The sequence below is a fragment of the Lacerta agilis genome, chromosome 15, assembly GCF_009819535.1.
Source record: "Lacerta agilis isolate rLacAgi1 chromosome 15, rLacAgi1.pri, whole genome shotgun sequence".
NCBI lineage: Eukaryota > Metazoa > Chordata > Lepidosauria > Squamata > Lacertidae > Lacerta > Lacerta agilis.
The window spans coordinates 35,718,563-35,744,960 of NC_046326.1; the positions used below are offsets into that span (position 1 = coordinate 35,718,563).

Sequence of the window (26,398 nt, forward strand, 5' to 3'; positions counted from 1 at the left end):
TACCAAGAACAAACTTAGTTGGTCTCCAAGGTGCTACTGGAAGGAATCTTTTTATTTTGTTTTTGACTGGTAATCTCAATGCAAACGTCTTTGAGGTTTCGAATTACGAGGAAGCAGTATGCAGATCCTGTTAAACAATTTATTTATTTACTAGTGGTTTAAGCCCGTTAAAAAAACGGGCTAGAATATATGTGGAGGGGGCTGGCGCCCCACCCCCACCCCCTGCCAAAGCCTGCTTTAGCGGGTGGTCGGGGGGTGGAGGAGAGGCAAGCAGGGCTTCTCCGTTAAAGCGAAGAAGCCCTGCTTGCCCCCCCCGCCCCCCGCCCCCCTGCCAAAGCCTGCTTTAGCAGGTGGTCGGGGGGTGGAGGAGAGGCAAGCAGGGCTTCTCCGTTAAAGCGGAGAAGCCCTGCTTGCCCGCCCCGCCCCCCGCCCGCCTGCCAAAGCCTGCTTTAGCGGGTGGTCGGGGGGTGGAGGAGAGGCAAGCAGGGCTTCTCCGTTAAAGCGGAGAAGCCCTGCTTGCCCCCCCGCCCCCCAGCCCCTGCCAAAGCCTGCTTTAGCGGGTGGTCGGGGGGGGTGGAGGAGAGGCAGCAGCGCTATGCAGGCCAACGGGGCAGGAGGGAGTCAGCAGCAACAGGCTCTCCTTGTAGCGGCGGGAGCAGCAGCGTGACCTCCCTCTTCGGCTTCCCCTCGTCCTCTGCAGCGCCGACGTTCTATTTCAACCGCCCCGCTTGAACTGCCGACGCTGCTCGTGGCCCGATGTCTCTCTGCTCCAATCCCTGTGTCCCTGGGGCACATGCTCAGTTGCGCAAACCCAGAGACACACGGACTGGACGCAGAGACACTTGCATTTTATATATATAGATTTTGAAAAAAAAGGATAGCAATTGTACTAAAACGAACCAAGACTTCAACTCTGTGCGAGGCAGCGCCTCGTCAAAATGGCAACCCTTGCGTGTTAGTAAGACCACAATGCAGCAGGAGGAGACGGATACTCACTTCATAGTAGGGACTTCATCAATCCTGTTGCCAAGCTGAGATTCGTGGGATTTGCTTCTTGTGAGGGTGGGGAAGTTGGGAAGCAGCTGGAAAACCTTCCGGCTGGGCGGTGGGGGAGTCCGTGGTGGCTTCCCCCTCTTGAGCTGCGGCGTCGTGGGGGGCGTGATGGTGATGCTGTGGGGAGTCCTGAGGTTCCGCCTGCCGCAGTGGGTGGGGAAAGCAAATGACTCTAACAGGCTGTCGGCGCTGCCGGGCGGGCCTTGGTCCGAGGAGGACAGGAGCGTGGACGTGGAGACGGAGCGGGCCTGCGGGCCGTTCCCCTTCAGGGACGTCAAGCTGCCGTGAGTCCACGTGAGCGAGGTGGGACAAGGGGAAAGTTCGGAGGGGGGCATCAAGCTGGCTTCGCGGCGCGTATCCGGCAGATTCCACACCAGGTCGTCTTTGTACTCTCCACCTGTGCGTGGGAAGGAGATTGCAGTTACACAGCTTTAAGAAAGGGGATCCGTCAGGTTCATGGCGGGTGCCCACTAGCTGAAAGTCATGGTGGGTGATTCCTATGTCTACAATCAGAAGCTGATCAACAGGGAAACTGCAGCAAGGGAAGATTATTGCTCTCGTGTCCTGCTATCAAGGCAGAATGACTCACAAGGCGTCAGTGAAGTTAACTCTTGGTTCAAGGAAACAAAACAGCTCAGGCCTAGTGAGCGCAGCAACTCTTCCCCAAGGCTCTTGCCCCAATAACGCGGTTGTGTGGACTGAAGGTCCCCACCTTCCCGCCGCTCTCTAAGGCTCCTCCTCAGCCAGGTCCTTCCCAAGCAATCAGAGGCTCCTTCACCTTTTCTGTCTCTGCTCCACGCTCTTCATACCTCTACAGGTTCTGGGAGACCGGGGGAGGGAGAGGTGCTGGTCGCAGCAGGAGGTGGAGAGCCCCTGGCTTCTTCAGCAGCCTGCTTCATCTCTGCCTCTTGCCTCCTCCCCCCCTTTCCAGCCTCTGCTTCTCCCTCTGCCTCTGGGCTGCCCTTTGCCCCAGCCTCTTCCTGCTCACTACGTCCTGTTACCTCTCCAGCTTCTGATACATCCTCCTCCTATACCACACATTCAAAGCACACCTGGTGCACCACAATTAAACCACACGGCTTCCCCCAAACAAGTCCTCGAAGCAGCAGTTTGTTCAGGGTGCTGGGAATTATAGCTCTGTGAGGGAGGAAAACTACAGTTCCTGGGCTTCTTGGTGGGGGGGGGGAAACTCACGCGCTTTCAAAGAGCGTTGAATGTGCTTTAAATGTACGGCATGCATCTGTGCCTGGCTGGCCACTGGGATACAGGGCTAGACAGACCTCTGGTCTGATCTAGCAAGGCTCTTATGATAGAACGCAAAAGGCAGACCACACAGTAGCTGTCATTGCCTCTGCTGCCAGCTGCTGTTAGGCTCCTTGTCTTCCACCCTACCAGTTGCTAGCAGCAACGCTGCCTATTGGTTACTGAGCTAGAGATCCACCGCCGGAGGACCTACTTGTCTCCAGGAGCAGCACAGGAAGCCTTCTTACCTGTCCGGGTCATTTTCCGCAAGCAGGCGAGAGCCCCGTTGAGCCGGGAGCATTCCTCAGCGCTGGCCCCGCACCTCTTCATGGTGTCTTTCACTTTTGACTCGTCCATTTCCAGTAAGGCATCGAGGGTCAACTCCTCCGGTATCCTCTGCAATAAAAAGCAGTGGCTTGTGTGTGTGTGATTTTTATAAGCTCTGTCATTTATTTGTTCAGGAAACTTTTGCAGGAAGATTGAGTCCAGCCTCCACCCCTGCCTACCCTCCTCCTATTTGGGGAATGGATTAATCACGCTATGTGGTTGTGTGACATGCTCAGGCAGATTGCTGGGTCAAGGAACACGGTCAGGAGCTTGGTCCCTGATGTGGCTCGTTTGGTGACAAGCAACAGCTGCTTTGGCTAGAGCGTTGCCTTGCTTTAGGTGGGTGGGTGGGTGGGTGTTTTAACAAGGTCGAACAAAGGAACGACGAGAAATTTGTTTCTGACTGGACGGTCCAGTCACTCGCTCCCAGCTTTGAAAGAGTGACGAGGCAGATGCGGGAAAAGCTGGCTGTGACTTGCGCCCAACCACCACTGCACTCTCCCTGTAAGCAATGACTGGCCTTTCCTGGAGTGGCATCTGTGCCAAAATATATACAAAGAACTGCCCACCCAAGCATTGCACTTACGCATACGCAGGTCCAGAATATACTGCAAAAGCTCAGCATCATTTGCAACCTGAAGTGGCTGGGGCAGCCAACTTGGATGCTTAGATCTCAGCCCTTGCAAATGGGGCTGGTGTCCGGAGTAGCCATCACTGGGCAGCTGCTGAGGCCCACGCCCTCACAGGAGTGCCCACCCCTCGCCCTTTCTGACGTTGCTGGCTGCATTCACCTCCTGTCTCTGAGAATGTGCACAGCCACAAAGGTGCTAATATGGACTGGGCTCAGAGGGAGAGGGCAAACAAGTGAGTAACTTCGAGAATACAAAAGACAGCCCCCTGCCTGCAACCCTGCAGCTGGCATGGTTAGCAAACAACCCTGCAAGGTGGGTGCATGGGATATTTTGGCCACTGAGGACCGCATTTTCTTATGCGCAAGCTGTCAGAGTCTACGTAATGGCAGTAAGTAGGGCTGGAGCCAGAGGCCAGAGTGAACGGGGAAACCCCCTTTTATTTCTCTGCCACCCACACCTCCGCCCCCCCCATCTTCCTATCCTATCCTCATTGTGCATCCCACAATAAGTGAAGTCAGTATTAGTATCCCCCATATTGTGGGAGAGCGCCGAGGCTGAGAAAGAGAATGACTTGCCAAAGGGCATCTAGTGAGTCCATAACAGACAGGAAATTTAAACAAGGGACGTACTGCTTCATAGTGCAAACTCTTGGCCCCTACACCAGGGGTTAGGAACATCCATTACTGGACTACAACTCCCATCAACCCTGGCCATTAGCCATGCTAGCAGGGGTCAATGGGAAGTATATTCCAGCCACCATTTCCCCTTCACTGCCATATATTTTTCAACAATAAACTTTGTCTTCCAAATTTTCCTCAGAGTGAAAGAGATGGGCCCAAGGTCACCCAGCGAGAATCATGGTCTGGAAGTGATTCAAGCTCATCCTCCCTGGTCTTTATTTGACCCTCTAAGGGATGGGGGGAACCTGTTGCCCTTAACTACAACTCCCTGGCCACCATCCCTGCTAGCTGCGACTGATGGGAGTTGTAGTACAGTGACATCAGGAGGGTTAGAGGTTCCCCACTCTTGCCCTATGCGATGCCAACTTCTGAAGAAACAATCTTTGGACCCCCAACACCAAGAGCAGAAGAACAAGAGGGAGGAAGAAGATCCGCCGCATGCAAGCAAGAGGCATGCTGGGAAGAAAAGAAACAAGTGAGTTTGATAACTTAAAAAACCAGGCTGGAATCCAAGTCACGAAGCGAGAGCGTTGCAGAGTGTTCCGGAAGCTCGTTCCGACACCAGATGATATAAGGACAGAGTTAGCATGTACTTGCACGAGACAACTGCTTCTTTTAGGAATGCTTCCAATCCGTTCCCTCCTTCCTTCCCTCCCTCCTCTTTCCCCCAAACAAACATCTTAACATGAGCGCAAATGAAACTTGGGGTGGCGACACCGTCAGGCAGTGCAGACTCGAACCAGCTGACTCCGAGGAGCAGGGACCGGTTCCCAAATCCACACAGCAATAGAGCCCATAGGTCAGAGATGGAGACTGTGGGCAGGTTCAACGTTGGGACGTCAAACACAACTCAGGCCTCATCTCCACCATACATGTAAAGCACTGCTGTACCACTCCAGCCGTCATGGCGCCCCCCCCCCAGTAATCCTGGGAACTGTAGTTTACCACCACCCCACATATCTATAATCTCCTGACTACAGTTCCCAGGGTTCTCTGGGGGGAAGCCAAGATAGTTAAAGTGGCATAATAGGGCTTTAAATGCATAGTGCGGATGGACCATAAGAATCCTCCTGGTTCTAGGCTCAGGTGATCCCGGAGAGCCAAAACCATGTGCCTACATTATATATGTAGGCCCCAAGGCCTGCTGCGCTGTTGCTGAGGGAAGCCATTTCCCCCCCACACACAATGCCTCAGCACAACACCGCCCTGTGATCTTTGGATAAAAGGAGGCATAGGAATTGAATAAATAATAACAGTAACACAACATTCAAGGGTGTCGTGAGGACACTAAAATGGCTGTAGGTGCTGACCCTGCCCATACTAACAGGGAGTCCTGACTTTTCCTAGCCCTTGGGTCAAAGCACAACACTTAGCCAGAGGTCTATATTATTCTAACCAGGCTGAAGCATGGTTTTAGGCCAGGGTTTCCCAAACTTGACTCCCCAGCTGTTTTTGGACTACGGTTCCCATCATCCCTGACCACCGGTCCTGCATGTTAGGGCTGATGGGAGTTGTAGTCCAAAAACAGCTGGAGAGTCAAGTTTGGGAAACCCTGTTTTTAGGCCCTGATCCAGTCATACCAGCTGAGGCCCCATCTGCACTACACATTTAAGGCAGTATCATACCACTTTAGACAGCTATGGCTCCCCCCCCCCCCGCAGAGAATCCTGGGGAATGCCGTTTGAAAAAGGTTCAGAGAGTTGTTAGGAGATTCCTATTTCCCTCACAGAACTACTGACTGTGAAATCTGGGAACTGTAGTTCCGTGAGAACAGGAGGCCTCCTAACCACTAAACGTATGGGGAGGATATCGCCTGTGTAACAGCATTGAAGGCAGCCAAACAAATTACTGAAAATGGCACACCTTGCCAAATATTTAGATGCTTAATGCTCTTTGGGACCTTTTTGCTTCCCTGGCAGCAACCGCTGCTTCTCTGCACCATTTCCCCGCTTTTGCCTCTGCGGTCACTTCCCCTCAGCGGCCCTCATTTGCCCAAACTCCCGTTTCATCCAACTGGCTGCGGTGCTTTGCTTTTTGGACACCAAGGATGTTGCTGTGTAGTCACAATTTTTTTTGGGGGGGGGGGGTTGAGAACCTAGAGGTTGCCAAAAACAAACAGACTAAAAGTCATTGTGGGCAAACAAGGCGAAAGGACAGGTGGGAAGGGAAATGGCACCAAAAAGACCTGTTCTGAAACCATCTATTTTCATCAGAATTTCCCCAAACAGAACACACTTTTGAATCCTCACAAAGGTAAAGATGAAACCAAGAATAGTGACATTGGGGTCCTTATATGAGAAATGCCATCAATAGCTCGTACCCCTGACAGCAGGCACAATCTAGCCTGTTTATTGTCATTATCAAGCTTGGCAAAGCAGCACCCTCCCTCTTTTATTCTGCCGTCTTCGCACATAATCTGGTGTCTGAATTGGGTTCTGGAACACGCTGTTAATTCTCACCAACGGGCTGGCTCACACCCAGATCCAAAAGGAAAGCTGCCATCATACAAATGGAACGCATGCGAGCAAGTGTGGTGGGCACACGTGTGCAAGAGAGAACAGTCCTAAGGAACATTTTGTCTAAAAAAGATCCAATCTGCAGATTTAATTTCTTTGCATTTTTACAAATGGCTGGATTCTTTTGCAGAGGCTCCTGGACGAAGGTTTGTCGCCCGGCCTACATATTTTTAAGGAGTGGAGCATAGCACAAAAGGAAGCCCTGAAATACCCACCGAATCCCTGACTATCGAAACAACGACTTTTGTTAAACAAGCTAAGCATGCAGTCCTCATTACGGCGGAAAGCAACTTTTAGAGTGAAGGCAGCGTCCATCAATGATCCCAAGACTAGAGTGCATTTTATCCAGGTTTCCAGGAGCAATTATCTTCTCCTGCCACACTCCTGTTCTCAAGCGGTGCCACAACTTTCCACATTACAAGTTTCCCATTACATCCAGGTTTGAGGGTGCCTCTGGCAAAGTGCAAGCGTGTGGTCTTCCTCCGCCAGCACCTTGCCCAAAACCTACCTCCAATCTCCCGCTTCCATGGTTGCTATTTGCCCTTGCAGCAATGCAACATGCCATTCGGCCCAAACTAGCAAAGGGGAGGGGGGCTGATGGTGGAGATTTGTTTGTCAGAACTGAATCCTGCTGAGTCTGTCGGCAAGCCTGGGGAGATCTGGCTCCGTAATAGGCCTCATTCCGTGCGTGGCATGCTGCTTTAAGACGTCCAAAGCCTCGCCCAGGGGGGGCTGTGGCAGGAACAGGCACAAGGCGGAGGGATCCACAGGGCAGGATTAAAGGGCTGAAGGATACACAGAGCTTGGGGTGGCAGCGGGCAGGAATGCCTCCCCACCCGGCGCACGTTCGAACTAAAGCGAGCTATTATTAGAGGGCGATCAGCTGAACGCACCAACTTCACAATCAGTGCAGAGGCCTAGTTTATACCAAGGTGGAAAACAGGCGTCAGGAAGACTGGACAGCTTCAGGGTGCAGGAGGGGGCTAGCCAGGCAAGACTCCTCCTCGCAAAAACATTCCCCGCACGCGGACATCTAATGTATCAAGGAAAAGGGTTCTGCCTATCCACCTTCCTCCCTGATATTTGGGTTTTCTAAGTGCAGAGATTTCTTCCCTGCTTTTGTTTTTTACTTCTTCCAAAGAATCCTGCAGTTTGTTAAGGGTGCTGGGAACTGTAGATCTGCGAGAAGTAAACTACAGTTCCCAGGATTCTCCGGGGGAAGCCACGTCCCTTAAACGTATGGCGTGCACACAGAAATTTGTTAAGGCTGTTGGGAATTGTGCTTCAGTGAGGCAGCAAAACTACGGTTCCCAAGATTCTCTGGAGGAAGTCATCTGCCTTTAAATGTGTGGTCCATGCGCAGCCTCGGTCTGAGATCCCCCCCCCGGCCCCCCACTCGTAGTCCCTCGCCTGGAATTTAATTTTAGAACACCGGAATGGCGAGTTGTAGGGAAAAAGTATAAGGAGATTATATTTAAACAATCCCAACGACCTTGAATTGGAAGAGCTCAGACAGGATTTTCAAAGCCTGCTGCCGGCCCTCATGACATGCAATGTGGGTGCAAGCATATTCTCTCTCTCTCTCTCTCTCTCTCTCACACACACACACACACACAGAGAGAGAGAGAGAGGGGGGGGGGGAGGTAATGGAAGAAATAAAGAGGCTCTCTTTAAAAGAGCCACTCTCACACACTGTACATATGTGGCAGATTAACATTTAAAACACACACACAGAGACAGACACACAAACTGCTCCACAGCATCCTTGGGAGATTAGCCCAATATGATTCATCTTTGTGTCTGCCCCCCCCCCAACCTCCCGCCAACGCAATAAAGAAACCGCTGGTCACTAGTTTAAGCAGGATCTTAAAATAAGTTCCAAGAGACAAAAATAAACTAAAAACTAGACTTGATCTCTGAGCTCATTCCTAGGAGGATTTGCTGGAAAAACACGCTATATTAGAAATCCCACGTGCAACAAAAGGAGCTTCACCCGCCCCATTTTATCTGCTGGGAGGACATTCCAGAAAGGTTGAGCTCTCAAGTGGCTAGGTCTCAGTGAGCAGGATCTCCTCATCGCGACCTCCCCACCCCCACCCCCCAATCCAGGCACTCACTCAGTGAACTGGGCATTTAGAACCTCATCTGTAGGTGACTGGGGAACTGGCCCATCTAGTGCAGTACCGTCTACACGGACTGGCAGCCACTCTCCAGAGTCTCACCTCATCTCCGCAGTCTCCCACTCTTCTCTCCTCCATCCAAGCAAGCAAAGAGGCAATATCAGAGATTGAGGGCACATTCCAGCCAGGCAAAAATACTAAATAATGGTGTGCAGCAAGGCCAGGGCATGGCCAGGGGAGAGGGGGCATGGCTGGGAGGGGGCATGGTCCCAAGAGCCAGGTAGAGGCTAAGCCCCTACCCGGCTTGAGGTGTGTGTGGGGGGGCATAAGACCACTGAGTCCATAGCCCAAAATTTCCTAAATGCACCAGTGAGGAGCAGACCAAACCGTACGTCCCACAATAATCAGTGTGAGGCTACAGAAGAATACCTTGATATTTTACCACTATATATCCGAGGCGGGGCTGCACACATGCTGGGAGGATGAGAAGTTGCTTTAAAAAGCTGCGTGGTACACGGCACTGGCTGCAGAATCCAGTTTCCTAAGAATCTTTTTAAAAGCAAGTTTCCGGTCCTTATGATTACGAAGGTACGTCTGAAAGCCCATATGGTAACACCTAATCAAAATACCAGACACAGAGGAGTTCTCAAGTAAGGAATTCACTGCCTGGCGGCATGTTCGTAAAATGCTTCTTTTCATACAAGGATGCAGTAAGTAGGCTTGCAGGATCGCCATGGTGTAAAACAACAATGGATGAAAAAAAGACCAACAACCATGAAGGATATAGCAACCAGTGGGAGAAAGTAAGGACATAAGATGCAGCCCAGCATCCAGTTCTGACAGTTGCCAACCAGATCCCTCCGGGAAACCTGCAAGGGGGACCAGAGCACAAGAGCCCTCTCCCCTCCTGTGGTTTCCAGCAACTGGTATTCAGAAGCATTATGTCCTCTAACTGTGGTGGGCAGAGCATAGCCATCGTGCCTCGTAGTCATGGAAAGCCTTCTCCTGCATGAATCTGTCCAATCCTCTTTCAACGTCATCTAAATTGGTGCCCATCACTGCCTCCTGCAGCAGCGAGTTCCATACGTTTTAAGCAGGGGTCAGCAAACTTTTTCAGCAGAGGGCCGGTCTACTGTCCCTCAGACCTTGTGGGGGGCCGGACTATATTTTGAAGGGGGGAAAAATGAACGAATTCCTATGCCCCACAAATAACCCAGAGGTGCATTTTAAATAAAAACACACATTCTACGCTGATTGCTGGACTGTCTGTGAGCCGGAGCCAGAGCTGGCCCCCGGGCCTTAGTTTGCCTACCCATGGTTTTAAGCATGCACTGAGTAGCATGTATTGGCTTCAATAACCTTCCACAATGGTGAGCTCTAGCCTACAGGGAGAGGGGGCTGGCACACTGCCTCCAAGTAAAAAAATAAAATGAAAGCATCTCAGCATGCTCAGGAAAGTAATTGCCTCTTTCCTTGCCATGTGGAGTCTGTCAAACCTAGCCAGGAGGATCCCACGCTCAGACTAGCGTTGCACCGAAAATTTCTCCTCCAGTTTCCCCCCAACTGTTCTCTCTATCAATCACCAAGAAAAGAAATTGCATCTGAAAAAATGGTCAAAGAGAATTAAAAAAGAATTCTCGTGGGGGCGGTGGGGGTGGAGTTTCGTGGTGCTTACCTTGAATTCGAAGAAGCCCAGGAGGTATTTTGAGGATTTTTCAAAGCCTACAAATAATCTCACCAGCAGACTGCAAACTGCAGCCTTCCTGGGTGTTCATTTTCCCGTTGTTGTTTTTTAAGCCCACATCTGGACTTTCTTGTAAGCACAAGAAAGTGGAGAGGCTGCTTACTGTGTCAACTGAAGTCTATTTATTTTGAATAAATAGCGGAAGGGTCGTGACTCAGTGGGAGAGCATCTGCTTTGCCTGAAGAAGGTCCCAGGTTCAACCCCAAGGGAAAAAATCACGTGAGTGCTCAGCTGGCCCTTGCAGCTGCTCTATGAATGGGCTTCCCTTTAGCTGGCTGGACTTTAAAGCAGGGGTGCCTAAACGTTTTTCAGAGAGGACCAGATTTGATGAAGTGAAACTTTTACCCCAAAGTCTTTGAGCTTTTTAAAGGATTTTACCCCAGGACATATACTGCCACGAGGGACGGATTAAATCAACCGGTGGGCCACATTAGGCCCCTGGAACGGACTTGGGGGGACATGCCTGCTTTAAAGTGTTTGGCAGGGAGGGGAGGGACCAGCAGCCCTCCAGGTGTGACTGCACTTAACTCCCATTAGCATGGCCAATGATCAGAGGCGAATGATGCAACATCTGGAGGCCCACAGGTCCCCACCATCAGCATCAGGAAAGATGCACAACAACAGCACACACAAAGGTAATGCAATGACTCAATAAGGCAGACACCGTGAGGAGTTCCCAAGAACTGGGAAGCTTGCGTGTTCGGAATACGGTTGCCCTTCCCCTGAAGGAGACAGGTATGTTGTTTGAGGGTGTTCCTGGCTTCAGGTAACCAATTACCAGAGCAGATGGTGCACCAACAGCACCCTTTTCTGGATAGCGACATTTTAGCCACTGTGATTCATGCCCTGGTAACCTCGCAGTTGGATTACTGTAGCCCACTTTGTGGAGGTCTGCCCTTGAGGTTGGTGCAGAAGATGAAGCTGGTGCAGAATTCAGTGGCCAGGTTACTAACGGAAGATCTGACTGCCCATGCATTATTACATCAGTTGCAAAGGTACTAGACTGGCTGCCTCTCGATGACAGAGTCGTCTTCAAGGTGTGGTTAACATACAACGCACAGAACAGCTTGGGACCAGGTTTCCTAAAGCGTAACACCCCCCCCAGACCCAGTAGACCAGGCATCCCCAAACTCAGCCCTCCAGATGTTTTGGAACTACAGTTCCCATCATCCCTGACTACTGGTCCTGTTAGCTAGGGATGATGGGAGTTGTAGTCCCAAAACACCTGGAGGGCCGAGTTTGGGGGTGCTTGCAGTAGACCATCAAGATGTTTGGAGGACGCCTTGTCAGTATAATTCCATGACCTAGCAAGTGTTATCTAGCAGCATCAAGAAAGTGGGGGTCTTCTTTGTGGTGGTGCCTCCCAGAATGCCCTTCCTCCAAGGATGTCCTAAGGAAAAAGCGGAGCATTCCAGGATCAAATCAGAAACTGAGACAGCTTCTGTAAATCCGGGGTGAGGAGGACTTGTTTGGCTATGAAGCCAGCCCAAAGAACAGGATTCTTTTTTGCTGTATTATTATTTCTGCTGCTCCTACTCCTATCTCAGATTCCGCAACCCCAAAAGAAAAATATCCTCCTCCTTGCAAGATACAGGTGCACCAATGCTTAGTTAGAAAAAAAGAGAAATCCTGAGGTTCAACCCCTTCCTGGGAGTCACACTTTAAGCACCAACCTTTCCCCTGCTAAGCTCAGAAATGCAAAAAGGCTGCAGTTGCTAGGGCAGCAGGGAGAAGACTTTCTGAACTAGCTCAGAGGCCCCCATATTTCACGTGATCCAAAAGACATGATTGGCCCAGCCCTACCCCCTGTGCAACGGATAGATTTCCCCCCACTATTACAAGCCAGACTCCACATGAACTATTTTTCAGAAAGGGGGGGAGCCTTTTGCTAGATCTGAAGTGCAAACACAACAAAACAAAACAAAACAAAGGGAAATAAACCAGGACTGTGTCAGCGTAGTCTCAAATCCACAAGCAGAAATACAAAGAGGGAGGGAGGGAGGGAGGGAGAGAGAGAGAGAGAGAGAGAGAGAAGTTGTGCAGAAAATGGCACTTGTTTACCAATCCACACATTTTAAAGGTGCACTCACAGCCAGCCAGGAAAACCAGGAGCCTGTTCAAACATTCTCTCCGGCCACCTAAGTCTCTTTGCGGGGTCAGGATCTCCCCACAAAACGCACCCCTCCGGTGAACTCCAGCCTCTCCCAGCAATCAAACGCTGCAGACGGGACAACGGAAACTTGATTGACGAGAACCCCTGCTAGGAGAGAGCAGGGCCAGCTCAGGCACGCCTTGGAAACAAGGCAGCTTGCTAAAAACTGGTTTGAGATCAGTCACCGCTCTCACACATGCAAATATGCATACACAGGGGAAGGAAGGGATTTGTGGGAGGAGAAAACTGCCGAAGGGAAGGTGTTTTGTTCCTTGCATTGCTTTCTTCGTTATTTAAGAACATCAAGAGCAGGATCAGGCCAAAGGCCCACCTAGTCCGCCATCCTGTTCTCATAGTGGCCAACCAGATGCCAGTGAGGGGCAATGGCTTAGAGCAGGGTTTCCCAAACTTGGGTTGCTTTTGGACTACAACTCCCATCATCCCTAGCAAGCAGGAACAGCGGTCAGGGATGATGAGAATTGTAGTCCAAAAACAGCTGGAGACCCAAGTTTGGGAAGCACCGGCTTAGAGTGTCAGGCTAAGGCCCTGGGAAATCATGGTTTGAATCCTCGCCCAGCCATCAAGCTGAATGGGTGACCGTAAGCCAGTCAGAGTCTCTCGGGCTAGCCTACCTCAAAGGGTTGTTGCGAGAGTAAAATATGGGGGGGGGGACCACGCGCACCACCTGTCCCTGCTTGTGATTTCCAGGAAATAGTATTCAGAGGAATACAGGCATTCCCACGCACCACCCACTTACGCAGGGGTAACATTCCGCGCATCAGCTGCTAGGCAGTGAGGCTGAGTAGCCTCAACAAAGCTCCATTGCACCTCTGGTCTCTTTCGGACTTTCTCCACCCTTTCCGACATCCTCCTTGGAGCTCCAGGGAGGGTCTCCTTCCAAGCCACAAGGACTCTCCGGCTCTCTCCTGCCATTTCCTGGTCTGATTATATTCACATTCATTCATTTCCCAGCACCGCATGTTGCGCGCAAGTCAATCGCACATAAGGGGGAGTGTTTACGCCTGTACTGCCTTCAACAGCGGAGGGAGAACCATTGCTGGTGGAGAACCATTGCCGTTGTGTCTAATAGCCACTGGTGGTTTTATCCACCTGCCTCTCCACTATCCAGGCCAGAGGGAAAGAGACAGAGGGAGGTCTGCTCTTGGCTTAACACTTGGAAAAAAAACAACCACAAGCTCAGGTTTGGAAGATGCAATGAGTAGGGTTCCCACCTGCCAATCAGCACCTCGGGTGTTGAAGGTGTTACGGCTTAACGGCTTAAGGCAAAGTTCACTTGCAGGATCACCAAAGGATTCCTGCATTGCGGGGGTTGGGGGGGTTGGACTACTAGACAGATGACCCTTGTGGTCCCTTCCGACCCTACAATTCTGGGCCCACTTGACTGCTCCAATCTGCGTGACTGGCCCTGTTAGAGGTGTCTCAAAATACTCACCCTGCGCTTGAAAGCAACCCATATTTTAGTGTGGCAGCTTATGCAAGTTGGAGTTTCCTGCCTGCTGACATGAAGCAAGCACCTTTGCTGCACTATTTCAACGCCTACCAAGAACGTTTTTGCACAGGCAAGGCGATCAGGACACACGGAAGGCAGACATGTGCTTCATCTCTCTTTTTTTAGCTACCATGGATTTTAACTATACTTTCTTGGAATGCTTTGGTAGACTTGCTTTTAATTTTTCATCCGCCAAGAATTTTAGATTTTTAAAAAAAAAAAACATTCTGTTTATCGTTGTTTGTTGAAACCATCTCATTATCCATGAATCCCCTTTCCCCACCTTCCGTAGTTCATTAAAAAAAAATCCCTATTCGACAAGCATATCCAAAATGTTCCTTTATCCCCTTTCATTTTCACCTTCCTTCTTACTTTATTAAATTTTCTCTGCTCTGATTATTCTAATCCGGCTAGCGTTTAAAGATGTTTACAGTAAGAATTTTACATTTTTGTTAACTGCTCAGAGGTTTGTGTCGTCGCCCCCCCCCCCCCCCCCCGTGTTCAATTGGCATATAACTTTTGTTCAATAAATAAAAGGCAGATGGATCTTCGCTGAAGGCAGATCTCCCTGTGATCAGCACCATTCCACAGCTCTAATCCAGAGCTCCCAGGTGGAACCAGCCACAGTAGGGAATATAGGAAAGTGCCTTATATGGAGCGAGACCACTGGTCCATCTAGCTCAGCATAGTCTATACCAGGCATGTCCAACAGGTAGATCGTAATCTACCGGTAGATCACTGGACATCTGCTGTAGATCACTGGTAGATCATTGGCTCCCCCCAAAGAAGCTGAACAACTGTGGCTTCCCTAAAAAGGCTCAACATTTTACCTCCTCCCTGAAAAAACTCAACAACTTTGACCCGAACCCCCCAAAATGGGCCTTCCTCCTTCCTAAAAAAAAAGCACAACAAGTTTGACCTGAACCCCAAAAAAGGGGGTAGATCAGTGCCAGTTTTTAACTCTGTGAGTAGATCGCAGTCTCTTGGGAGTTGGCCACCCCTGGTCTATACTGAGGCTGGACTTGGGGGGGGGTCCCCACAAAATCAGCAGAGCTGGCTTGCCATGCCACCAAGTCAGTCACATAATGCACTTCAACATCTTTTAAAAAAAAAGAAAAGAGGGAATACCCTCCAAGTATGGTGTGCTCTGGTCCATGGGGTCACGAAGAGTCGGACACGACTGAACGACTGAACAACAACCCTCCCAAGTGTCCCGATTTTCCAGGGACAGTCCCAGAATTACGAAAGGCATCCCGGCTTCTGATTTGATCCCAGAACATCCCCATTTCCCCCGCCAGCGCTGCTGCTGAGCTCGGGGAGCAGGATGAGGGCAGTTCATAGCAGCTGCTGGAGAGTGGGCAAGGAGGAAGAGAGGCTGTGGCCCCCGAGGCTTTGAGGGGCAGGCAGAGGGCTGGGTGGGAAGAAAGGGGGAGAAGAGCAGAGCGCAAGGAGTCTCGGGTCTTTTTGTTTTTTGTTGTTGTTGTTTTTTAAAATAAAACCTTTCTGCTCCAGCGTCTAATCTTGCTCCTTCCTAAGACTTATATGATGGTGTGTGCTTTTCTGTTAGCAAACCTATCGAAGAATGAAATAAAATCAGGATCGAGGGGTTTTCTCGAGGGCATGTGTGCTGCGCCCCGTTGGTATAGTGGTAGTGGAAATACCCTGGGGGGGGGGTGGCGCAAAATTGAGGGGCTGAGAGGATCAATGGGCAGGCGGGGGGGGGAGTGAGAAATGTCCCCATTTTCACCTGAGGAATGTTGGAGGGGTATGGGAAAGGGGGGGAACCCTCTCAGTTAAGACCATTAAGTCTAGAGCGTTAACGTTGCCCATTCGGCACCACTGCGTCTCCTTCCTCGATCTACCTTGCCGCTTCCTCCTGCGAAATGGGTAGATCGGTTCTTTGTATCCCCTCAGGTTCAAACAGCCGCCTCTTTCTCCTAACACCCTCCACACTTCCACAAATCCAGCTCACTCTACCATTCCTTCCTTTCTCCGGGCGGTATTTATTTATTTATTTATTTTACAGGAAATATACTGATTTCAGTAGCAGAAACCACAGCAGACGCTCTCTGAACTCACCTCAGGAACCGCCGTCTCGGGACAGGCGAGGCCTCTCACGCTCCGCAGCGTGACTGGCTGGCTCCCGTTCAGGTCTTCAGGACTTCTTGCCGTGGCCCAATTCCACAAGCACTGCATTGTTACCGCACTGTAATCTCTTTTCCCCCCAAACTACAGGATTTTACAAGCTGTCATTTGCCTTCTTTTGTTTACCAAAAAAAAAAAAAAATCCACCATAGGCTTACGAATTTTCAAATTAACAGCAGCAGCAGCAAAAAAAGGGGGGGGGGTTTAAAAAAATAAACAAGCCACAAACTGGATTTTCCCCAAGATTGATACCAGACTGGGTCGGGGAGGGGGGAAGCCAGCCAGCCAGCCAGCCAGCACAGCAAAAGGCAAGCCTCTCTCTGCCCGATGTGGTGGAGTCAGCAGATACTTTAAATTGTAGCCAGCAGGCTATTTCTGAAAAGGGGGGTGGTCCTGGGGTTTTCCAGCCTCCCCAGTGCCTGCCAGATTTATTTTTGGGATTTGGCAGAGCAGGAGGGGAGCAAATCGGCTGAGAGGAGGTGGGCGGTAGGGAGAGACCTGCTGCTTGTTTGTGTTCGGAAGGTGGAGGGAAGTTCAGATCCTAAGACGTTTTCCAAGATTTTAAAAATAGGGAGTTGTTTGATGTCCGTGTTAACAGTCCCCTTCTCAGACCAAGATATCTGGCAACACAATACCTAAAGTGGTTTTTTTTGGGGGGGGTCAAGGAAGGGAATAGACTAGATATACTTATAAAAGTGCGGGTTTAAAAAAAACAAAACCATGCCTGTATAAATAGATACGGTGAGTTTCAATACTGGAGGACACCATTTGATTACCCATTTCCTTTGTTTTTACGTTTCGGTAAATACTTGATCATATATATTAATTATAAACCTTAAAAGGATTCCTCCCCCCTAGAATTGGAATAGTTATGTTGTATTCCGCATATTATGTATAAAACAAATTTATGTACAGAACAAGGCTGTGTACACACCATAACTTTAAAGTGCATTCAAAACACATTCCCACCCAAAAAGAAGAAAAAAAGATTCATGGGAACTGTAGTTTGTTGAGGGTCTGGGAACTGTAGTTCTATGAAGGGCAAACTACCATTTCAGGGGTTCCTGGGAGGCGGTGCTTTAAAAGTATGGTACACATGCAGCATCAGATAGAAACTCAGTCCTCCCATGACTGACTTCCCCAGCTCCAGCACATTGCTAAAGAGCTCATCTCCATCTGCTCTATGGTCTATTTGCAGGACAAGTTTTTGCATGGTAACCAGAGATGAATAGGAGGCAGCCTGTTCTTTGGTTAAACAACGACCGACAGGGTGGTGGACTAAGTCTGAAAAATGCGAGATTCGAACCCCGACCCAGTCATGTTGCTGCTCCCTGACTTTGTACCCGAGACTCCCTCCCTCACACACTCTCTCGACAACACCCTGAGATGGTTGGTGGGAAATGGATGGGGTAAAAAAGCGTCAGAAATAAATGATGACCTATCATATCCAATATACTCGTGGCAAACTCATTTTTTTCCACCATGGATCCTTCTGTAATGTGGTGTGTTTTATCCTGTTATGCTGGGGTTTTTTGTTTAATAAAGTAACTAAATAATAATAATGAATAATATGTAACTATTGGGACGTGGGTGGTACTGTGGTCTAAACCACAGAGCCTAGGGCTTGCCGATCAGAAGGTTGGCAGTTCGAATCCCCGCGAAGGGGTGAAATCCCATTGCTCGGTCCCTGCTCCTTCCCACCTAGCAGTTCGAAAGCACGCCAAAGTGGAAGTAGATAAATAGGTACCGCTGCGGCGGAAAGGTAAACAGCGTTTCCGGGCGCTGCTCTGGTTCGCCAGAAGCAGCATACTCATGCTGGCCACATGACCCGGAAGCTGTCTGTGGACAAATGCTGGCTCCCTCAGCCTATAGAGCGAGATGAGCGCGCAACCCCAGAGTCGTCCACGATTGGACCTAATGGTCAGAGGTCCCTTTACCTTTAATATGTAACTAAAATGGCACCAATCATGCACAAGCAACGGATTGGCAGGTATGTGCTTTGCAGAAGTACAAAATAACTTTTGGGGGTGGGGTGATCTTAAGGAGTCCAAAAACAGCCTACCGGGAGATCTAGCACAAACAAGCAATGCTGCTGTTGTTGGGAGACAGGGCAGAATGGAATACCGCACAAAAGGGAACGGCTGACTGGCTGGCACTCTGAGCAGGCACAACTCCACGCTGCAACAATTTGTTGAAGCACCTGCCTACCATATACTTCATAAGAAAGTCCCCAGTGGCACCTCGGGGACCAAACTCCGTGCAAAGTTAAATGCCGAGAAAAAACTGTTTGGTTCTACTTTCTTTCAACGTTTAAAAAAAGAACTGTTTCCCGCTGCCACTGAAGAAAATCTCTCTCCCCTCTTCTTGCCTAAAAGACCCAAAGGACAGCCTTCACGGGAACATAACCTTTCCCACAAAAAGTTCCAAAGAACTATCAACGGAGAGGAGGGGGAACAAAACATCGCCCGCCCAGACATTTCCAACAATGCTGCCCACATCAGAATCCCACCTTCCATATTCGCAAATGGATTCCAGGGGAATTCTTCCCAGGTACTGACCTCAGCGCATCAACGATGAACTGAGCATTTTCCCTTTCATTAACACATTTGAAAGGTTCGCCTTTTTTTCTTTTTGTGTTATTTTCGTTGAAAATTTAATAAAAATATTATATATATATATATAAAAGAAATGCTGGTGGCTGGGAAAGGAAGAGCCCCCCCAAAGTGACCATGATGTTTCAGCCCCTTCTCATAACACCATGCAGGGACTGAAATGGGGAAAGCACATTTTTTCCCCCTGGCTCCGTCTTTCTTGTCCATTTCAGACATTCTAGCACAGGGGTCCCCAAACAAAGGCCCGCGGGCTCACGATTACAGGTGAGTCTCAACCATCAAGATTGCCCAGGCCCCATATATACCCCCTATGGGCTTAAAGAAGCAGACCACTTAAAACCATCATGGCTTCCCCCATCGAATCCTGCTGAGAGTGAAGAGGCCCCTGTTCCCTGCACATAACTTTAATTCCCAGAATTCCCTGGGAAGAGGCAGGGATTGTTAAACCACTCTGGAATTGTAGTTCAATGAGGGGAAATGGGGTCTCCTCACAACTTTCAGCCCGCTTAGCAAACTACAGTTCCCATGATTCTTTGGGAGAAACCATGACTGTTTAAACCAGCATGTGGAGTGTAGATAAGGCCCAAGGTAGAGTGGTAGACTCGTAATCTGGGGAACCGGGTTCGCGTCTCCGATCCTCCACATGCAGCTGCTGGGTGACCTTGGGCTAGTCACACTTCTCTGAAGTCTCTCAGCCCCACTCACCTCACAGAGTGTTTGTTGTGGGGGAAGAAGGGAAAGGAGAATGTTAGCCACTTTGAGACTCCTTCAGGTAGTGAAAAGCGGGATATCAAATCCAAACTCTTCTTCTTCTTCTTCTTACACAAGTCTGCCTATTCTTAGCTTTATTATTATTATTTTTTTCATTTCAGGAGATCCCCAGGGGCTTATCCCAAAGAGCGAGCAGCGCATTTCCCATGTCGAACAGCTGCCTGCACATTAAGATATATCCCACGAATGAACTGAAATCTCCATTCGTGATCTATCCAAGTTCACTATGTAGAAGGAATGGCCAGGGAGGGGAGAGAACTGTGGTCCTTCAGAGGTTGCTGCACTGCAACTCCCATGAACCTTTGTCACTGTAGCCAATGGTGAAGGGTGATGGGAAATGGAGTTCAACAACATCTAGAGTGCCATAGGTTTGGCAGGTCCATCACAGAAGTCTGAACAGAGCCCATGTAGATTTTGTGCGCCATGCAAACATGGAATCATATAACTGCAGAGTTGGAAGGGACCCCGAGGTTCATCTAGTCCAACCCCCTGTAATGCAGCAATCTCAACTTGCGGTCCCCCATCCAGTTTGGAACCACAGCGGACCCTGCTTAGCTTTGCAGATGTGCTAGCAGTTTTATTGCTACACCACTTTGCAGGCATTATAAGAAACACATGCAGACTGCGGGCAGTGAGTGGGTTGAAGCTTGCCTCCACGACCCCATGTCCCACCACAAACATTCATTCAAAGCATGCTTATGTGCAAGAGCTGCCTCGGCCTGGATGTATCCATGCAGCAGATTAAGGTGGTACAGTCCGAAGGTGAGACTGTACCACTTCAGGATGCAGCCACATTTTAAATGCCTGCCTAAAAGAAAAAGGGCTCACACTGCAAGGAGAAAACTAGACCCAAAGGGCAAGGCTAGATAGAGCCTTTTCTAGCTGAAGTTTGCAGAAGTACCATAAAGCTTGGGCGGGAGGCAGGGGAGAGAGAGAAGCATGATGGCTCCACAGGAAGAGTGACAATGGAGTGCCGACTGACATTCAGGACGAAGAAAGAGAAAACCAAGAGGAGTGGAAACGGAAAGGAGGAGAACTAGTGGGTTGGCTAGCACCCTGAACAGAAACTCTTGACGCTGCAACTGTTGCTGTTTTTTTGCTGAAGATCTCACCCCCTTGTATATAACCCCTGTGCTGGGCCTGCTTCCCACTATTTTAAACAACTGCGATGACAAAGCAGAGGAGATAACATCTTGGACATCACAGAAACGGTGTTTCCCCTCTCTTCATTCTGCAATCGCAGTGAACTGAGATCTCTGGGGAGACTGACAAACACCCTAGGGGTGGGGACTTTTCGTTTTGGGGCTTAAGTAATTCTAGAAACCCCCAACGCTGTGTTATGTCAACATCACAGCTGAGATACACGCACCGCTTCAGTCAAACCCTACGGAAAAGTACTGGCCCAAGTATTACAGAACAAGCCTCCGCCCGCCCCCCCAGCAACTGCCAAAGCTCACATGCCAGCGGGGGGGAGGTGAAACAGCACCCCTCGCTTCTCAGCTGTGACAACAAAAAGAAGGAACACAAGCCTCCAATTAATTGCCTTGAGCATTTGCTTTGGGGTGGATTGGGCCCGGAAAGAGAGGCAGAGAAAGCACATAGGCAGTGGCAACTTTGGCAACATCTCTATCTCTCCCCCCCCCCGCCCAACCCCACACTTAGGGAATATTGACCAAGCCCCCTCACCCCCAAACACTGAAGCTGACATTGATAAAGCTGTCCGTCTTCCTTCATGGTGTTAACATCCTCCCAGTTTGGAAGAAATGCCCTTTAAAAGATCATTAAGAAGCCTCCTTCTGGAATTAAATCTAAGTAACAGGAAGGCATTCCATTAGGCTGCCTCGTTCCATCAGGCTGCGGGAAACGGAGCTCATCCCACCAGCCAGGAAAAGGTTCCCCAACCTGGGCTTAACTACCGCCCCAGGAATGGTTTTTCCCTGCCACAAATTGACCACGGAACTTGTGTGCGATGAAAAAGAAAGCCATCTGAAATCTCTGCAAATTGTTTCTCTTCTGCTGCAACGAGGGCCTAAATTCAAAAGAGGCCTGAACCTGGCATGCATAGAAATTTCAAATTAAGGCTCTATCTGCCAGGAGTGCCAACTTGGCCCCACAACCGTGGGTTCCCGGGGTTGTGGGTGCCATGCATGGCCCTGGTGCTGAAATTTGTGGGTGCCTGGCCCCTTTCGTGGGGAATTTTGTGGGTGCTTGGGCACCCAGGGCCCCTGGGAGTCGGTACCTATGCGCTACACATTTAAGGAAGTATCATGGCTTCTCCCAAAGAATTCTGGGGACTGTAGTTTGTGCTGAGAACTGTGAGGAGACCCCTATTACCTTCACCACCTCAGTTTAATAGTCAATCCCTCTTCCCAGGGAATTCTGGGTACTGTAGCTCTGTGAGGGGAATAGAGGTCTCCTTAGAATTCTCTTAAACTACAGTTCCCAGGATTCTCGGGGGGGGGGGAGCCATGACTGTTTAAAGCTGTAGGATACTGTTTTAAATGCATAGTACAGGGAACACCTAAGAGGTGGAAATCGCTGTAAGAGACCATCAAATCCCTGGGTGGCCAAAACATCACTCACGCTTTCTAGTTCCCCCTGTAACAAAATGAATTAAAATCGTGACTGACGTGTCGGAGGACACATGAGATAGGGAAGTGACATCATCCCTGCTGCAGCTTCGAGATAAGGTTAATCTAAAGAATTCCACATTTACACAGACATTTTGCTTTTGCAGTAAGCCCAAAGAGCTCTGCAAAGAGAGAGAGAGAAATTCTGCCATGTTCCATGGTAAGTGAGAAAATCTGCATGCAAAAATCTCGGCGAAGTTGCAAGTGGCAGCGGCATGCAATGGTTAGGTCTTACGCCTTCAGGGTGACAGATACAAAGAAAAAGTCCTTTAGAAAGAGCTGGGTCAAAAGAATATTTACAAGCCTGTTCTAGGGCTCTCATAGGAAACCAATGACGTCACAGTTCATTCACCGCATCAAAGAAGACTGAACAAAACTTAAGTTTATAAACCAAAGAGCCTGTGGATTGGGTGAGCTAAGAGAGAAATGTCACGAACTGGGCGGAGAGGTCGATTCTTTCAGTTCAAACTGGCTGGAGAAAAACAAGAACTCCCAAGCATGTGCAGAGGCCGTTTTCAAAGCAGATATTAGGGAGAATCATCTCCATCAGCGAAGAGATTCTGTCTGACTGCAGAAGAGGAGAGAAGCGGAGGGAAAGTGTTGCAGGCGGCCATGAAAAGCTGGTGTAGCCCACAGAAGCTGTAATTCGCCTCACAATGCTCTAAATCCCAGAATGGTTTAACAATCAAGACTTCTTCCCAGGGAATTCTGGGAACTGTAGGTTCTTTTGAGGGGGATATGGGTCTTCTAATCACTCTCGGCTCCTTTAACTACAGTTCCCAGGATTCTTTGGGGGAAGCAATGACTCTTAAAGCAGTATGATGCTGCTATAAATGCATAGGGCAGATGTGGGGGCCTTACGTCTAACTAAACACACAAAGTAGTACAGTGTACATTATCCAATACGGGCGGAAATCTTTTAAAATACAGACGGTTCCCAATTGATTGGGGGGGGGGGTTGTTTATGTTCCAAGGCATCACACCTTAAAGTGAAATCGTATATATATTTGAAACACCACTGAAAAAGTCTGCAAAGACACAGCTCTGCCCCCACCCCCTTCTGTCCCTTTCTGCAACATTTTTGGGTCACTTCTGGGTTTGGCGTTAAATGCAGTCAGGCACGTTACCGGCTGTGCCTAAAACAACCGCTGCCTGTACCCAGGCCACAAATCTAGCATTAATTTTAATAAACAAATTCAAGGTTACGCAGAGAGACTTTTAGACAACGAAAACGGCTCCGTTCTCCTGACTGGGAAGCTGGGACGTACGTTCCCACCGCCTTACCTGAACGACGTCTTTCCTCACGTTGACGAGATACAGCCAGTCGCTGAACCGTGGGTAACTGTTCAGCTCCGCTGTCCTCTCGTTCAGGGGGACAGTCAACTTGCACTGAAGCTGGGTGCCAATATAACGGACAAGTTTCACCTGCCAAGAGAGGAGGGGAAAGGATCACAAACGGGACCAGGAAACATCTAAGAGCACAAACCGGTAACCCATTAATACACATAGTTATTATCATTAGAGTTTGCACCTGGCTCTTCAGCCGAAGAGACTCCCAGGGTGGATTACATGCCATCCGTTTTAAAAAGGACAGCCCCTACCTGCATGCTTATGACCTGAAATGCATAGCACGCAAGGAAAGAGGAAAGGGAGGGAAGAGGAAAAACGCAAGCCCGGGCACCAGCTCTTAAACAGTAGTTCTTATAACGACCAGCGGGTGTAGAAACAACTCGGTGGAGAGAGGCACTTCTAGAATCATAGAACTGTAGAGTTGGGAGGGGTCTCCAAGGGTCATCTAATCCAGCCCCCCGCAATGCAGGAATCTCAAAACTTAATAGCACTTAATGGAGCTGGTCCTTCAGCAAAGCTAATGAAATAAGCCCTGCTTCCCATTTCTCCCACAGGTAAATGATTTGGCAGATCTTCCAGCTTCTCAAGCAAGAGGGATAAAGTGTTCAGACCCTTTTCATACAAGTTATTTCAGTGAGGCTGTCCCAAGCAGTTGCTTTTAATGAAAATAGTTTCACTTGCCCCAAAGGAAAGTATTTTTGACTGCAAGGGAGGCTGGTTCATTAGGGCAAATGGGGCACTGCCCTATCAACCTCAGTCTGCTTTAACCAACCCCCTCCTGACTGCCTTCTTATTTACAGCCAGCCCAGTCCGGGGTAGGAGGTGGGATGGGTTACACACGCTAGCTATCCACTTCTGCCCTCCTTAATCCACAAAGAACTCAACAAGGGCACAGCTACAATTATTTGGTTCCACCTGTCACAGGCTCCGGCCGATGTTCACTTACTCATTTCATGTCCAGGACAGAAATTGATCCAGCAAACATGATTGCCATTTGCTGTTGTTTGTTGCTTTCAGTTCACAAGCATAACCAATGACATTCTTTTTCGTATTTGCATTGTGTTTCCTTAGCACCAAACTACACGCAGTGGAATAGCAATGAAACATACATAAATAATTGCACAAATTATGTGATTTTCCTACAGCAGATGAATAATGTAGTTTTCGGCAGCAGATGAACTGCAGTGGAATGGCAACTGTGTTGCAGGCAGCAAATACAGGAACAGAAAGCAATGCCTCCTTAGAATTCCTGCTACCTAACACATTTAACTGGAGGTGCCAAGAGACTGAAGCAAGAGCCTTGAACACAGAGTATTTGGAAGGTAACAATTTGGGGAAGACTGATCTAGCCAATAAGAAGGATGAAAGTGGACTGGGCCACTTTCAGACATATGCATTCAAACACCCAGTCCCTTCCTTTGCTGTAGCAACCTGTGGATTCCTTTTAATGCACAATATTTGTATTTTTAATGTCTCTCCCCCCAGCCCCTGCATGGACATTTCTGTGCACATCCAACATGTATTACCATATGCATTTTATTCTAAAATACTTGGGGGGGGGAGTTGGATGCATTTAAACCAATGCAAATTTTTTTTAGCCCAGAACTGTATTGCAAAATCTGGAGAAGGGTAAAAGCCAAAGGCTAACTCTGTTCTGATCCACATAGTATCAGCCCAAGAATTGCAAATCTAGACTGCTGTCTTTAAAAACTGTGGGCCAAAACTTAGCTCCTCCAACATCCCTGAAGTCCAAACATCCTGTTTCCTCCAGTGGCCAATCAGGTGCCTCTGGGCCCCCCAGCAGGGAAGAAAGGAAACAGTCCTCTCTCCCTCCTGTCATTGCCCCACAGCGGATTAATAAGGAGAAGAGCGAAACACACGTCCTTTTAACACATACACACACACACACCCCTCCTTTCAGTCTTGGTCAAATCTATGAAGCCTTGCAAATGTTATCCCAGACGTGTAAATACTGCTTATCAGCGATGGAGAAGGCTGACTCAGCTAAGACAACATTTGAAATGACCCAAAAGATACATTTCCCGCTGATTCAGCACTGCGGTGGGAGCGGCACCGGTTTCATGGGAAAGGCCCACACAATCTGACTTCGCCTTCCTATTTAGAATAGATCATTCACACTCACACACACACACACACATTGTCCCTGCTAAGCGATGCCATCTTTGCAGCTGCGATAACGTCTAAACAACCACGTACTTCAGGTCTGCCCTGGAAAGATTTACATTCAGTGGGCAGGCGTTCCTATTCTCCCTCTTTTTTCTTTTCTTTTTTACTCTCTTCCTTTTTTTAAGGCAAAGGCTGCTGCTGCTGCTCCCTATAACTTTTCTGGGATTTTTTTTTTTTTAATAGCACATCCATGTTTTCTCGCCTCACAGATTACGCATGCATTTTAATTTTTATTCAGAAACTTCCATCACTTTGCCCAAAAGGCCTGGCCATTTGGTAGGCGAAGGGAGTGGTCAAAGCTCTCTAACCACCACCCTCTCACATGACCTTTGCGTTGATCCCTGTGACAGCGTTTTAAACTTCTCCATCTCTGCATAAAATACTGTCACATGGATCAATGCAAAGGTCAAGTGAGAAAACATCTCTCATAATACTAGAACTCAGCCATCCAGTAAGTTAAATATTGGAAAATTTGGGAGAAACAAAAGGAAGAACTTCTCCATTCTGCACAGTTAAAATATGACATCTGCTCTCACTAGATGTAATGATGGTACCGAGTTGAATGGCTTTAAAAGAGGTTGAGTGTTATCAATGGCTGCTAGCCATTAGGGCTCTGTCCAGCCTCCACTGACTGCCCCTGTATTCCTGTTGGTGGGGAGAGGACCGCTGCACTCAAGTCCTGCATGTGTGCTTCCCATAGGCATCTGTCTGGCCACTGTGAGACTCC

General features: G+C 49.1%; 1 protein-coding gene across 7 annotated transcripts in view; it reads right to left on the reverse strand.

Moving 5' to 3' along the window:
- KSR1 (kinase suppressor of ras 1) overlaps positions 1–26,398 on the reverse strand; it is a 99,369-nt gene that overhangs the window by 20,871 nt on the left and 52,100 nt on the right. For 4 of the 7 annotated variants that reach the window (XM_033171411.1, XM_033171410.1, XM_033171417.1 and 1 more), the window contains exons 2-4: positions 23,419–23,559; positions 2,544–2,691; positions 997–1,450 (exon numbers count right to left, since the gene is read on the reverse strand). In XM_033171411.1, coding sequence (XP_033027302.1) covers positions 997–1,450; positions 2,544–2,691; positions 23,419–23,559 — 743 coding nt within the window. Of the gene's footprint in view, positions 1–996; positions 1,451–2,543; positions 2,692–4,651; positions 4,769–12,404; positions 12,700–16,055; positions 16,198–23,418; positions 23,560–26,398 lie in introns of those variants that run through there. The other 3 variants (XM_033171413.1, XM_033171414.1, XM_033171416.1) reach the window with 3 other exon arrangements.